This window comes from Schistocerca serialis, chromosome 4 (assembly GCF_023864345.2).
Source record: "Schistocerca serialis cubense isolate TAMUIC-IGC-003099 chromosome 4, iqSchSeri2.2, whole genome shotgun sequence".
NCBI lineage: Eukaryota > Metazoa > Arthropoda > Insecta > Orthoptera > Acrididae > Schistocerca > Schistocerca serialis.
In genome coordinates, this window is record NC_064641.1 from 384,135,519 (window position 1) to 384,152,065 (window position 16,547).

Genomic DNA, 16,547 nt, shown 5'->3' on the forward strand with positions numbered 1-16,547 from the left:
GGTGGAATCGGACGCTTCTGTAAAATGTAGCTACCTCAGGAAATTATTTTTATACTTGATATGTATTATGTAGCAAATAAATTATTTTGCACTTGACATGCATCCCTTCTTTGAAAGAGGGAGCAGAAGAAAATGAAGTTTTCTGATTGCTGAGAAAGAGTGATGTACGCAGAATTTGGAATTTAAATATATGTTTTAATGTAGTTGTTGAACTTGGGTGTCAAAGCAATAACAGAAATAGAAATGACTACGTGACAATAAAAGATTCATGGTTGGGTTATTTGTTTTGATAAAAGCCCTGTAGATATGTTGGTGTTGTTGTGGTCTTCAGTCCTGAGACTGGTTTGATGCAGCTCTCCATGCTACTCTATCCTGTGCAAGCTTTTTCATCTCCCAGTACCTACTGCAACCTACATCCTTCTAAATCTGCTTAGTGTATTCATCTCTTGGTCTCCCTCTACAATTTTTACCCTCCACGCTGCCCTCCAATACTAAATTGGTGATCCCTTGATGCCTCAAAACATGTCCTACCAACCGATCCCTTCTTCTGGTCAAGTTGTGCCACAAACTTCTCTTCTCCCCAATCCTATTCAATACTTTCTCATTAGTTATGTGATCTACCCATCTAATCTTCAGCATTCTTCTGTAGCACCACATTTCGAAAGCTTCTATTCTCTTCTTGTCTAAGCTATTTATCGTCCATGTCTCACTTCCATACATGGCTACACTCCATACAAACACAGGATCTGGTATCCCGACTTCATGAGTTTGGAAGCCTGCCATGAAAGCATGAACCTAGATGATGGCAGGTTACCAATGTGATGCCAAACCCTATATCCCCCCCGATGTGGTGCTTTAAGTGCTGGAAGTCTTCCTGCTGCACTTCCAGCCTCACATGTCGAGATTGTGGACGCCCATCACATCCCAATACTCCATGTAGATATATTAATGAATATTGTTTCTTTTTTATTTCTTGTTGGTGAATAATGCAACCAGGCACCAGCATCCAACATGGATAAAAAAATCCCCACCACCACCATCACTCATCACCATAATTGTTCATGTATCTTTATATTAGTATTGACACCTAACTTAGGTATTATTGAAAGTGGATGACAAGTAAATAGGCTGTGCCATAACTGTAGAATGCATTGTTTGTGTGTAATTTTGCTGGCAATAATAAAAGCATGTATCAATTTTCCAGTGCTTCTGTGACAGCAGTATTTGAGCTTGAAGATGGGACAGAGAAACGATTTACACGAATTGTTCAGGGTTCATCATCTGAACACCGTATTAACCGTGAGGTACTGTATATATTACTTTGTACATTAAAAACACTATGTTGTCTAAGTTAGTTGTGGGATGAACAAATATTCAGCATAGGTTCCCGACAAAGCATTCCTTTGAAGATATTGATGATAGAGATACATTATTGTGATAGACAGTTACTGTTCCAGTGTTTCCTCTTGGCATTGTGTTCAGGCAGTTTTGTTTCATTTTATATTATTTTGAGGTAAGCTCCTGTGAATACACAAAGTGAAACATTTGCTACCAGTTCAGCATAGTAGTCAGTGTGAATATGCAAGCAGAAATGTCCATCTCTAGTGTAGACGGCAACATGAACAAAACCATTGTTGCCAATATGTTGCAAAACAAGTTGCGAACAAAAACGTGTGTTTAAACTGTGTAAATACAACTTAAAAGGAAATTTTATAACAGATTAACAGAAGTGTTAATTTGATTAACAGGGAAGATTTAAATTCAGCTATCTCAGGAAATTATTTTTGTACTTGACATGCAGTATGCAGCAAATAAATTATTTTTGTATTTTACATGCATCGTGTAGCAAATAAAGAAATGTTGACAATTTCAAACTTAACTTTTCTTGCCAGTAGTAGCGGGTGATTCACCAGGACAAGTTGTAATAAAATTACTGTCTTTTAACGGACTTATTAAGCTGATGTAGTTTTGCTTTCTGCCTCTTTTCCTCTGTTGTAGCAATGAATAATATTTAGCCTGAGTTTTCTTTTACCTCTTTGAATAAAAGTTCTTTTTCACAAAGGAGTCATCGGAGTACATTAGTTGATGGCAAGTCTCTAGAAGGACCAGGTACAGCCTCTTCAATCATTTTTGTAAATGATATTGTTAGTCAAACCGAGTAATATTGCACATGAATAAACAATTGATTCACAGTGGCTATGATGCGCATTTCAGTTAGGTTGGCAAAGAGGGTAGATATTCCTGAGCTACATGAAATCAGCCAACTTCCACTGGTCAGAGAGGGACCAAGATAAAGTTCATAACTTGTGCAGTCTCCTTTATAGATAAACTATACTTTCCAAAATTCTCCCAATTAACCAAAGTCTACCATTTCCTTTCTCTACTACCAACATGTTCATTCCACTTTTCATTGTTACACCTAGATATTTAATTAATGCAACTGTGTCAAGCAGCACACCACACCACTAAATTTATTCTAACATTACAGGACTGCTTTTCCTACTTAGCTGCACTAATTCACTATTATTTATTTTTATACAGTTAGAACCAGCTCCTATTCATCCCACCAAATACAAATTCTGTCTAATTCTTATTGTATCCTCCTACAGTCACTTGACGATGAACCTTTTCCGTACACTACAGTGTAATCAGCAAACAGTCACAGATTGTGTCTCAACCAATCCATCACATGATTTATGTGTATATAGAAAAAGAGAGGTCCAGCAACACTTCCCTGGGGCACTCCTTACAGTACTCTTTTTCTCTGATGAATATTCACCGTCAGAACAACTTACCAAGTTCTGTTACATATCGGGAAACCTATTCTGTATGCTCAGATCTTCATTAAGTCTGCAGTGGGGTGCCAGGTCAAATGCTTTCCAGACGTCTAGGAATATGGACTCTGCGTGTTGCCCTACATCCATGGCTTGCAGTATATCATTTGAGAGAAAGGTAAGCTGAGTTTTGTATGAGTGATGCTTTCCAAAGCCATTCTAATTTGTGGATATAAGCTTTTCTGTTCCAAAGAAGTTTAGTATATACAAACTCGGAATGTGTTAAAGAATTCTACAGGAAATGTCAAGGATATAGGCTTGTAGTTTTGTGGGTCCACTCTTTTAACTTTCATGTATATAGGGGTCACCTCTGCTTTCTTACAGTTGATTGGGACGTTGAGGTGGACAAGAGATTCATGATAAATGCAAACTAAAACAGGGGCCAATCCCAAAGAGTACTTTTTGCGGATTCAGATTGGGACTCCATCGAGAGTTGGTGAATATTGTTTTGCCACTCTTTCAGTTGCTTTTCAACACAAGGGCTGCCTATTTAAGCAAAGTCCATTCAGGAGTGTGTGTGGCAGTCATATGATGGTATGTCTGTATGATCCACATTAATGATTTTTGAAATGCAAAATTTAAAACCTCACCTTTCCTTTGCTCTCTTGTATTCCCACACCAGACTGTTCGACAAGTGAATAAATAGAAGCCTTTTACATTGGACCAGAATTTTCTTAGGTTCTCGCTAATGTATGATAATAGAGGTTGTTATGTACTTCTCAGATCAGTCTTTTAGTAGGCACTCATATTTCTACTAACTTTTATCTGCTGATGTTTCTGCATTCTTTTTTTAACCCAGTGCATAAAGTTTCCTTAGAATTTTTCGAATTTTGCTATTAAATTGTGGTGGATGTTTTCTATCCTTAATGCACTTTCTTGGCATTTACTTCGACAGAGTGTGATTGACAAACAGTTTAGACTGTGCATTATTCTTTTATGTCCATGATATTGGAACTAAATGATGTCCATTCATTGCCTAAGTAGGTTTGCTAAAAACTAAACTAAACTCCATTCAAACAGACCTTGGAAGGCCCAACGGTATCGACCGGCCTCTGTCATCCTTATCTCACAGGTGTCAGTGGATGTGGCTATGGAGGGGCATGTGGTCAGCACACCACTCTCCTGGTTATATGTCAGTTTACAGAGCTGCTACTTCTCAATCAAGTAGCTCCTCTGTTTGCCAAGGGCTGAGTGCACCCCGCTTGCCAACAGCGCTTGGCAGGTCGGATGGTCACCCATCCAAGTGTTAGGCCAGCCTGATGGCTCTTAACTTCGGTGATCTGATGGGAACCGATGTTACCATTGCGGCAAGGCCATGGCATAAGTGGGTTGTTAACAACTGTTTATTTGCTCAGTTGTGGGACGTTGAGGTGGACAAGAGATTCATGATAAATGCAAACTAAAACAGGGGCCAATCCCAAAGAGTACTTTTTGCGGATTCAGATTGGGACTCCATCGAGAGTTGGTGAATATTGTTTTGCCACTCTTTCAGTTGGTTACTCTCCTAGCCTTCTTGATTCATTTATTAACTTTAGTAACTATTGTCGCTGTGATATCGTGATTACTAATCCCTGTCTCTGTGCTGATACTGTCAGTAAAGTCAGGCCTGTGTGTAGCTACGAAGGTTTCAAATATTTCCACTGTGTGAGATTTGTGGAACTAGGCAGTTTTCAGAATACTTCAGAAGACACTCTGTCTATACCACCTTCAAATGTTCCATAAATGTACCAATCTATATTCTGTAAGTTAAAATGGCCTATCACTAATATTGCACCATCTGGGCACTTCACGCAGTGCAGACTTTCTTTGAATGATTCTGCAACTGTTGTCATGGAATTGAGTGGCTAGTAAAATTATCTGGTGATCAATTTGAGTTTACCTAGGCTGGTTACTCGTGCCCAGTTAATTTCGCTATTGAGCTCTATTTCAGCATCAATAGATGCAATATTTTTGTCGACTGCAATGAACATTCCTCCTCCTGGGGCTTATTCCACTTCTCATATTCTCCCTCCACTTCAGTGTTTGAGGTCCTTCATGTCACCCCTATTTCCCTGTGTCTCTTACAGAAGGCCACCCCTTGAGCTACACAAGAAAGTGTGTATGGGTAACGCATAATTCCTTGTACCTCGTGTCATGGACTGTGCGGCTGGTCCCGCCAGAGGTTCAAGTCCTCCCTCAGGCATGGGTGTGTGTATTTGTCCTTAGGATAATTTAGTGTAAGTATTGTGTGAGCTTAGGAACTGATGACCTTAGCAGTTAAGTCCCATAAGATTTCACGCACATTTGAACCTGTGACCTCAAGAATAGTGCCACAATCGTAAACTCCTTGAGTGCTGAAGCAGTATCCTCATTTTCCCCTACTGTACCTGCACAATATACTTTCCCCCGCACACTGGAAGTGTCTTGTGATTCATACAGAACAATGTAAGTTTAATAGTGAATAGTCCCAAGATTATTTGGTTCCTTACCTGTGACCATTGGTAATTGACACTTCATCACTGTATACTATGACCCCCTTCCCGAGGAGAGAACTCCAGCTTATAGGGATGTAACGATGCTCATTTGAGACAGTTTTCATATCCAGATCATTATTGTTGAACACCCATTTACAAGCTGTTTCTGTCTGCATTTCCCTTGCGACTATTACATCTTCTCTTCTCTTTGTAACATCTACTTATCCCATCATTTTTTCTCTGCAGTTTATCAACCAGCTCACGACATCTGTATGTTGATCGGCGACTACAGTTTGACCCATCCCATTTGTAGCTCCCCCCAGAACCTGTGTGAGGGTCATGTTCCTGCCATATATTTAAACAAGCTCGATATCATTCCCCTCGACGATGGTGAACCTACATTTCTTTCATGTTCTACCCATACATTGTCACTCATGGATATCTTCTTCTGCAGTGCCAAGCTTGCTGATCATGTGTAGTGGTTCGTTGTCTCAGATACACACTTGAGCAACCATTTCTCATTCATAATGCATTTGCTGACTCGCAAATCATCTGTGATTAAAACAACTTAGCAGCTTTCTAAAGCTGACTTAAGGTAATTTTCATTGGCTACATTTGACAAACAACAATTCCTCTGTAGTGACAGTCAGCTAGAGTACCTTACAAACATTACCGTCACTGCCACTGAACTTTCGACACCCAAATGTCTTCCCTCCCACAATGATCACCAGTTTCCAGGTAGAATGGGTAATTCAGAGATGTGGTCAATGTGAAAATGTACTCTTTGTGTTTAACAACATCGTGCAGTGGACAACTGTATCCATTGTAGATAAATGCATACAAAGAGCTGTTGAATTACCCAAAGTAACAAAAAAAGCACCTTGGCTCCCTTTTGGTAACTCCTTTTAACTGTTTTCCTTCCTCCTGTTGTTTGAGGTAAAGTTCATTGTGTTACTGTCACAAAGTCCCACCTTCCTATAGCCTAACTGATGGTTGGATCCTGTCGTTAGCTGCAACAACTTGATTTAGTACTTCGCAGAGATAGTAAGCACTGTCCATTACCATTGTGTTCCTACATCGGAAGCAAGAGGCGGATCCTCAGGAGGTCTCTTCCATTTCTCAAAATTGTGAGTGCTGTAAAGCTTGTTTTCACTACAAGCGAGCTGGAGCATGCTCCGTTGTAGTCTTTTGGCAACCAGATCAAAGGAACCTTGTGAGCATGGTCTTTCAAAGTGCTTAATATTTTAAAGTGCCTAAGTTACAGGTCTTTAGAAGTCCTCAGACCACACTTACTCCAACTCTGTAAGGCTATATGTGGTTATTTCTGAATTATTGTTAATACGGGCATGTATGGATCATCAAGACAAGTTTAAAGATCCAGTCACGGTGAGGGGATAAGACATGTCAAAGGTGCTTGCTTAACCAGTCACATTTCCAGCTTCTCTGGTGAGGCTGGTAGCTGCAACTATTCATCTGTTTGCAACTCCTCATGGCAGATCAAGAATATAGGTTTTTGGCTGAGACAGTCCCTCGTATTCAATTTTTTTCAGCAGCTGTCCATGTAATTGGTTTTAACAGATTGCCTTCAAGTAATGGCACTATTTGCAATTCATGCAAAAGCAGATCATTGTGCACTTGGTGTTCAAGAACAATCAGTTTTTGCACTGGCTGCTGTAGAATCCCAGTTCTCTCTCAAATTTAACATAACAAACAAAATTCACTCCTATACCATGTTTGGTCAATTGACTGACCCAAAATCTTGATGAAAGAATATGAGTGGAGATTTTTCCAGCCATTTTATTAACAGTGTTGGAAGGAGCTTCTCCTTCAAAACATCTCCAAAACCTTTTACTCTAGTGGCCTTTGGAAAACATGGAATAGGGATTATGCCATTGCTGCCCCAGTACACGGCCACCATCATTTTTCAATACTGGTCATTAACTGAAATTGTTATGGTGACAGCTATACACTTCCTCTGAGCTGACTGGGCTTTTGCTTCAGGATTTAACCACCCTGCGGGTTCGGGGGTTAGAATAGGCCTGTGGTGTTCCTGCCTGTCGTAAGAGGCGACTAAAGGGAGTCTCAAACATTTCGGCCTTTATGTGATGGTCCCCTGTCGCGTTTGACCTCCATATCACAAAATTCTTCCGAAGAGCGAGCCAATTGGGGAAGGGCGCTTTACTTGGTGCATTGTGTCCATTGTGCGTTGAAACCTTTCGCCAGATTATTCGTCATTGCATTGCAGTCCTGCCCGCTCTCCATCTCTTGGGCATGGATACGTTCCTGCGTGCATTTTCCGCCATGCAATGTGCAGTGCCACTTTCTGCACTGACTACGAACTTGGACTACTTGTCACCTAATATCCAGCATGGTAGCCAGTCCGTTGTGGTGGGATCACCATGTACCCTGTTGGTTGTCTGATGACGAGCTGCGCACCAATTTAGAGCGTTGACGTGTTCATTTCGTCCGGCGCATTCATCGGGGTCCGAAGGATAATCAGATTGCTACCAATGTGATGCCACGCCCTATAGCCCCCCCGATGTGGTGCTTTAAGTGCTGGAAGTTCGGCCATATGTCTTCCTGCTGCACTTCCAGCCTCACATGTCGAGATTGTGGAAGCCCATCACATCCCAGTACTCCGTGTGCCCCGCCTCCCATCTGTGTCAACTGCGGAGAGCATCATTCACCTTGCTCGCCAGACTGCAGGGTCTTAGAGAAGGAGCGAAAAATCATGGAATATAAGACCCTGGACCAACTGACCTATACTGAAGCTAAGAGGAAATATGAACAACTACATCCTGTGCGAATGACTTCCTCATATACTGCCGCTACGACAACCATGTTAGCCCCATCTGTTCTGCGCATTCCAGTCGGTTCACCGAGCCAAACAACTCCCTATGCCCCTTGCCTTTAGGGGGCACTATCCACCCTGTTGCTCCCGCACCACCTGCCTCCCCCCCCCCCCCCCCCCTCCCACCTTGCTGAGCTCCGACAACTTCTCAGCCTTCACCCCTTCATCTGCATTGCTCTTCAAGAAACTTGGTTTCCAGCAATGCGAACCCCCACCCTCCGTAGGTATCGGGGTTACAGTAGGAACTGGGCAGCTTATGAAAGGGCATCTGATGTCGTCTGCATCTACGTCCTTCACTCCCTTCACAGTGAGTCTGTCCCTCTACAAACACCTTTAGAGGCTGTCGCTGTTCGGGTGTGGACACCTCAGGCTGTTACTGTCTGCAGTCTGTATCTTCCACCGGATGGAGATGTCCCGCAGCATGTTCTGGCTGTGCTGATAGCCCAATTACCACCACCTTTTCTGTTACTGGGCGACTTCAACGTCCATAACCCTCAGTGGGGTGGATCAGTGGCAACAGGAGGCAGCACCATTGAGCATGTATTGGCTCAGCTCGACATTTCCCTTTTAAATGCTGGTACCTTCACACATTTCAGTGTGGCGCATGGCACTTACTCAGCCACCGACCTTTCGATCTGCAGCCCTAGCCTCTTACCGTCTGTCCAATGGAGTGTGCATGACAACTTGTGCGGTAGTGACCACTTTCCGATCTTTCTGTCACTGCCGCAGCATCCCCTCGTCTAGGCGCCCCTGCAGATGGGCTGTGAATAAGGCTGACTGGGACTTGTTCTCCTCCATTGCCACTATTGAGCCTCTTTCCACTGACACCATTGATGCGGTGGTTCACTTAGTCACCACCGGCATCGTTACTGCAGCAGAATCTGCCATTCCCTGTTCTTCTGGGTCTCCTCGGCGGTGGACTGTGCCTTGATGGTCGCCCGAGATCGCTGAGGTGATTAAAGATCGCAGCAGGTGCTCCAGCGTCACAAGCAGTATTCCTCATTAGAACACCTCGTCGCCTTTAAACGGCTCTGTGTGCGGACCTGCCGCATCATTCACCAACACAAGCATGAGGGCTGGGAACGGTATGTCTCCACCATTGGCCTCCGTACCTCTCCATCGCAGGTTTGGGCCAAGATTAGGCGCCTCTATGGCTATCGGACCCCTGTCAGTGTCCCTGCGCTCTCACTGAATGGAGCAGTTTGCACTGACGGCTCCGTGTGCGTGCCTGCCGCATCATTCACCAACACAAGCATGAGTGCTGGGAACGGTATGTCTCCACCATTGGCCTCCGTACCTCTCCATCGCAGGTTTGGGCCAAGATTAGGCGCCTCTATGGCTATCGGACCCCTGTCAGTGTCCCTGCGCTCTCACTGAATGGAGCAGTTTGCACTGACTCCAACATAATTGCAAACCGCTTAGCAGAGCATTTTGCTCTGAGTTCTGCTTCTGCAAATTACCCACTGGCCTTCCGCTCCCTGAAAGAGCGGTTGGAACGTTGGAGCCTTTCCTTTCACACGCGCCACCCTGAATCCTACATCGTTCTGTTCAGTGAGTGGGAATTCCAAATTGCCCTAGCCGCTTGCCCTGATATGGCTCCCGGGCCAGATCGCATCCACTGTCAGATGCTCAAACACCTCTCGGCGGACTGCCAGTGATGCCTCCTAGACCTTTAAAACCGTATCTGGGTCGAGGGTGAGTTCCCGTCGCAATGGCGAGAAAGCATCGTAATCCCCGTTTTGAAACCTGGCAAGAACACACTGGAGGTCGACAGCTACCGCCCCGTTAGCCTCACCAACATTCTTTGCAAGTTGCTCGAAGCCCATGGTGAGCCAGCGGTTGAGTTGTGTACTTGAGTCTCGGGGCCTTCTCAGGGTGTGTTCCGTAAGGGCCACTCTGCTGCCGATAATCTGGTGAGCCTGGAGTCTGCCATCCGTACAGCCTTTGCCCACCGTCAGCACCTCGTCGCTGTCTTTTTTGCCATGCGGAAGGCATACGATACGACATGGCGACATCACATCCTCTCTACGCTTCATGAGTGGGGTCTTCAGGGTCCGCTGCCGATTTTCATACGAAATTTTCTGTCGCATCGTACCTTCCGCGTGCAAGTTGCAGCCTCCCATAGTTCCCCTGAGTTCAGTAGAATGGGGTACCGCAGGGATCTGTCTTAAGTGTCTGCCTGTTTTTAATTGCAATTAATGGGCTCGCTGCAGCGGTGGGAACGTCCGACTCAGCTTCCTTGTATGCTGACGATTTCTGCCTCTACAATAGCTCCATTGGCATTGCAGCTGTTGAACGTCAGCTGCAGGACACTATCCACAAGGCGCATTCTTGGGCTGTAGCGCATGGCTTCCAGTTTTCGGCTGCCATGACCTGCGTTATGCATTTCTGTCGGCGACGCACTTTTCACCCTGCACCACGGCTTTATCTTGATGGCGAACGTCTTGCTGTGGTGGAGACACATCGGATTTTGGGTGTGGTTTTTGATGCCCGGTTGACTTGGCTTCCTCGTATTTGGCGGCTTAAACAGATGTGTTGGCGGCGTCTTAATGCTCTGTGTTGCTTGAGCCACACCAGCTGAGGTGCTGACCAGTCTACCCTCTTATGGCTCTACCAGGCATTAATTCAGTCCCGTCTGGATTATGGGAGCCTGGCTTACAGTTCAGCATCCCCTTCAGCGTTGTGGGTGCTGGACCCTATCCTTTACAGCGGGATCCGACTTGCCTCTGGAGCTCTCCGGACCAGCCCTGTGAACAGCATATTTGTGGAGGCAGGTGTCCCTCCGCTGCGGTTATGGCGCCAACATTTACTGGCCGCTTATGCTACACACGTTTGTAGCTTGCCTGGGCATCCTAATTATTATCTCCTGTTCCCTCAGTCTGTCGTCCATCTCCCAGAACGTCGGCCCTGGTCGGGTTGTACAATCGCAGTTCGCGTCAGAGAGCTTCTCTCCGGGCTTGGGGTTTTCCCTCTTCCACCTCTTTTCCGGGCCCCTCTGCGTACACCCCCGTGGTGTGTGCCCCACCCATGCCATCGGCTCAAATTGGCACAGGGCCCGAAGGACTCGATCCCTCCTGAGGCCTTCCACCGCCGCTTTCTTTCCATCCTAGCCACGTATCAGGGCTGTGGCGTTGTCTACACTGATGGTTCAATGGTTGCTGGTAGTGTCGGTTATGCTCTCACTCTAGGGGACTGTTACGAACAACACTCATTGCCGGCTGGCTGCAGCGTTTTCACTGCTGAACTGGTCGCCATCTTTCGCGTCCTAGAGTATATCCGCTCCTGCTCAGCTGAGTCCTTCATTCTAGTCCTAGCGAATCTTGAGCGGTTTACGAGCTATCGACCAGTGTTTCCCTCACTCTCGTCTGGTGATGGCTATCCAGGAGTCCCTCCATACTCTTGCCCATTGCGGCCGCTCTGTGGTCTTTGTGTGGACCCCTGTTCATGTCGGCATCCTGGGCAATGAACGTGTTGACATGCTGGCCAAACAGGCTGTCGGTGCACCAGCCTTATCGATTGGACTTTCGGAGAGTGACCTCAGGGCAGTTTAGCGGCAGAATGTACTTCGCACCTGGGGTGAAGAATGGCGCACCCTGCCTTCACCCAACAAACTTTGGGCCATCAAGAAGGCTATCGATGCGTGGCGCACTTCCTTGCCGGTCTCTCGCAAGGAGTCTGTTGTTCTCTTCCGGTTGCGCATTGGCCACGCCCGGATGACCCACAGCTATTTATTGCGCCGTGAGGACCCGCCTCTGTGTCGCTGCGGGTCAGCTTTGACGGTGGTCCACATCTTGTTGGACCGTCCCCTTTTAACTGCTCTCAGGCAGACGTTTGCGCTGCCTGATACGCTCCCTGCCCTTTTAACAGATGACACTGCCATGGTAGGCTTAGTTTTGCGTTTTATTCGGGCAGGGGGCTTTTATCACCTAATCTGGGTGTTTGTCATTTTTTTGTTTTGAGTCTGGCCTTTGGCCTACGATTTTAGACTGGGTTAATTTTTTTAGTGTGTTTCTAGGTGGTTGGCTTTTCCCTTTTTGACAAACTGCCTATTGGCTTCTGTCTCGGGTTCTTCGGCCGACGTTCATCTAATGATTTTTCTGACGTTTCGCCAGCACGAGTTGCTGGCATTGTCACCACCCGCAATGGAGGGTGAAGCTTTGACAATGCCAGCCACTCATGCTGGCGAAAAGTCAGAAAAATCATTAGATGAACATCGGCCGAAGAACCCAAGACAGAAGCCAATAGGCAGTTTGTCAACAAGTGGCCACGAAAGCCTTAACAATTTTGTGTTTTCCCTTTTTGTCTCTATGGTCAGCCAACCGCTGTCACGCTCTGTGTGATTTCAATTCCTTTTGTGTGGTCTCTGTCTGAGTTTTTCTTGTCCTGTGTCGTCTGTTGTCATCTCCATTGTCCTGTGTGGGTGTTTGAAATTTTGGAAAAAGCGACCGATGACCGTAGCAGTCTAGTCCCTTCAATCCCACAAACCAACCAACCAACCTTCAGGATTTAAAAACGCCATCTGTGTCTGATCCATTGTCACAGGTATTGAAAAGAAAATCATATTCATACCATCATCACATGTCAACAACATCTGACAAATTGCCGCACACGACACTTGAATTCATTTGTGACTGTTTGTGGCATCCACCTGCAGGACACTTTCTGAATTTTCAGGTCATCATGCAAGACTGTTTTCACAGATCTCACAGAAATGCCAACTGTTTTAGGCAGTAGCTTTTCATGCTCAATTGGCAATCTTCCAAACCAGCTTTATCTACTCACATGACTACGTTTACCGACTGGTGAACCCAAGGCCAAGATTGTTTAGTAGCTTCATTGTCATATGGCATACAAAGTTCTTTGAACTGTAACATCCATGAACACACGTTCTTCTTGTTCATGACACAATTATTATGTTTCTCACTCCACTGGCGATGAATTCTAGTTAGTGGCTCACCGCACGAGTAGAGAAAATGAATTGGTACTAGCTATTCTCGTAATGAAAACATTACTACTTACATATTTTATATAACATTACTGTTTATTACTCTGACCGCAGCTGCTGGAGTTTTGTATACCACACAGTCTGTCATTCATGTCACACATATAGTAAGAATCCCTTTGTACTTGAAGCAAATCTGGTTGTGTATCTGCTCCCAGCTCGAAGAAAGAACTCTGAACACTTTAAAATGTAGTTCATATGTGCTGGTCTAAACTCAGAAATCTAAGCAGGCAGAAAACATGGGCTACTCTGTGATTTTACCCAGTTGTGTTCTCAAGATATACTTACCAAATGAATTCACTATCTGTGATGCAAGAGATACAGGTGGGCAGTATTGAGGCAATTGGAGCTTATAAAGACATATTTGGCCTACAAAATTCCACATTTGCTCTAACTTCATGAGTGTACTGCTAGCAATCCGTTGCATGTATCCAGTAAAGAAAGTTGTCTAAAACATCAAGAATACGCTCCTTCAAATACAGCATCTAGGGAAGGATTTGATATTCAGCTGTGTACTAGAGTACGTGGGAATTCGGACCAGTGAATAGCCAGATGTGGCAACCAAACATGCTTGCACTGTACCTCCTGTAGCAAAGTTTAGTCTCTTCATATGTATTAACTTCACTGTTGAGGCAGAGGACCCTGTGTTGTTGGGAGGAAGGGTGGCTAGAAGTAATAGATCAGACAAGAAGTTGGACTAAACGGAGTCCACTATCCAGCAATGGCAAAGCTCCTTCCAGTCACAGAATATGAACAAAATCCTATTAACGCGCCTTACTATTGAACACAGTCCCCTAATGTGTATGCTTCTCCTCCATTGAGACAACTCACCAGTGTGCATTGCTTATGATGTACCACAGGGCAGTATGCCATATTTAGTTGTTTGTATTTTATTTTATGACAGAAGAACAGTACTGCATTTACCTGTGAATGTACCACATTTCAGGATGTGATTGCATGAGTGTAACAGGGGTTTCAAAATTTTGTGAGGTAATCTATTAGGACACAGGTTTTAGCTGATATTGAAATGATTGGTTCTATCCCATGCTATCTTTTGACTGTTATAGTATTTTGAAGAGTGTGTGTGTGTGTGTGTGTGTGTGTGTGTGTGTGTGTGTGTGTGTGTGTGTGTGTGTGTGTGTGTGAGAGAGAGAGAGAGAGAGAGAGAGAGAGAGAGAGCTGTCTTATTTTTGGATCTTTCATTGAGTATTATACTATCTTATTTTTTTATTCATGACTGAGTGGGAATGACACACTCGCACACTCCTAGATATGAACCCAAGTAGCTATAAAATGAACTTGATCAAGCCAAACATAACAGTAGTCTCTTGGTGGATAACAGTGCACAATGAGCAAACATAACAGTTGTCTCTAGTTGAGCAACTTGATGCAGGCTTAGAGTCTGTCACTGTTCACTAGAATGCACTTAGAGTGGTTGTAGGTGGCTGCAAACAGTGCTAAGATGAAGTCCCGGAAGGCAGAGAGCTTACAGATGAGGACAGAGGTGAGGTCACGAAGAGATGCAGAGGAGACGCTTGGCTAAGGCCAGGCAGTTTGATATGCGGCCTATGATGTGCTCCTCGGTCTTTGGTTGTGGGCGCAGTCGATAGTGGTGTCCTGTGAGGTTATAGCTCGGATATGATATTGGAGCTGACATCCCACAAAAGGTGCTGATGAGGCACTCAGTGACAGCCTAGCAGTTTGACATGTGGCCAACTATGTGGTCCTCAGTGTTCGGAAGCGGGAGAATGTCAATCTGGAGAGACTAGTGCGCTTGGCGAAGAGAACTCCATTTTGGGGGACAGTGGATGGTCAGTATTTGGCCACAGAGTTGACATCTGAAGAGTTGCTGGTGCACTTAGCAAAGGGAGCTCCATATTGAGGGACCTGACAGACAGCACTTGGCCATGGCGCAACTCCCAATGTGCCATCTGGCATGTATCAGCCAAGTGGTGACTTAAATAGCCAGCACTTAGACACACATGTCTGGTGGCAGTGATGTAGTAGCAGTGCCCCTGGTGTGGTGAGACTTGCATTACCGGGAAGCATAGTGACCACTGGAGACCGTAGAGAGAAGGATCCTGCATGCCTGTGTTTGCATTTGATGGTTTTCCTGTCAGTGCCAGATCCGTTTAGTAAGCTGGTGAGAAAGGCAGCTACTTGCTATACTCAGTTTTATGAAGGGTAGTTGGATGTTAGGTGCTAGCTGTACAGTACTATATCTTTCAGTATTAGTGTTATGTTAACAAATTAATAAGAAAGATTGTATTAATTTTTAAACTTACTTGCCCACCTGAAACTAAATTATGAGGCCTACCCTCCTCGAAAAACAACCGTGAGCCACAGAGAACAGCTACTGCACTTTTAGGGGCATTATACCAACTTAATGGCAAGTGGCTTAATTTTTCTCTTTCATGCCTCACTTTAAGTTTTCATCTGTCTCATCCTCACAACCTGCTGCTTTTTTTCATGGTTGATGGCTGGTTTGATACATTGAAAAAATGTAAAATGTGCTATAGAGCAAAACATTTTTACACTGAATGTTGTGTACTTTCAATGAATTCAATGAATGTCCTTTTTGCTAACATGCATGTGCGCGAAACTGCTGCAGCAATGGAAACCAGTCTAACAGCTGTTGGCAAAATGACCTGATGTGTGAACCAAATGACTCTCAAGGTAGTACAAATGTTTGAATTTTGGAAGTTTGAAGGTTTTCAGGTTCACTGAAGATTGTGGATGGGGATGGGTCTTGTAGCCCACAGTGTAGCTCTTTTACATACTTCTAATAGATTTTGTGTGTGTGTGTGGGGGGGGGGGGGGGGGGGTTCAACAGACATCTATGTGAAAACAACAAAACATACGAAAAATAGAGCAGCTCTCCATGCTTTTAACTCAAATTACACATGCTCTATCTAGACACTGTTTGTGATGCAGCAAATGTGAATTGTGCATTCATTTCATTGACACTGCTGTTGTACTTACCAGAAAGATGCAATGACAGCAGTCTGCTTTGGAACTCTGGTCACTGGGTTGCCTATCAGTAGGTACGAACTAATTCAGTGCAGCAATACACTGCAGACTGTGCATGTACTGAGACACCTGCCCACTAGTGGTGCACTCTGCAACTACATCGCAGCACGTATTATGAATCTAAATTGATAGGTGCCATTTTCTGTACATATTGTAGTTTTCACACAATCATGTTCTGAAATGGTGGCAGTACTTACGAATAACCATGTACTGTGCATGAATCTCAGTTTGTGCACATATTTTAATGATTCTTTTTGTCAGGGTTTTGTGTTGGCCATGCTAGTGCTCATAAGCGATTATTTTTCTTTCTCACTTGTAATGATAATACACAGAAAATGTAGTGTGCTGTAACTGTTCTACTCATTGATCACATGTGG

The 16,547-nt window shown here is 44.6% G+C and overlaps 1 protein-coding gene across 2 annotated transcripts in view; it reads left to right on the forward strand.

Annotated features, from left to right (window-relative positions):
• LOC126474877 (structural maintenance of chromosomes protein 1A) overlaps positions 1 to 16,547 on the forward strand; it is a 168,491-nt gene that overhangs the window by 3,016 nt on the left and 148,928 nt on the right. For both annotated transcript variants that reach the window (XM_050102360.1, XM_050102361.1), the window contains exon 3: positions 1,205 to 1,304. In XM_050102360.1, coding sequence (XP_049958317.1) covers positions 1,205 to 1,304 — 100 coding nt within the window. The remainder of the gene's footprint in view (positions 1 to 1,204; positions 1,305 to 16,547) is intronic.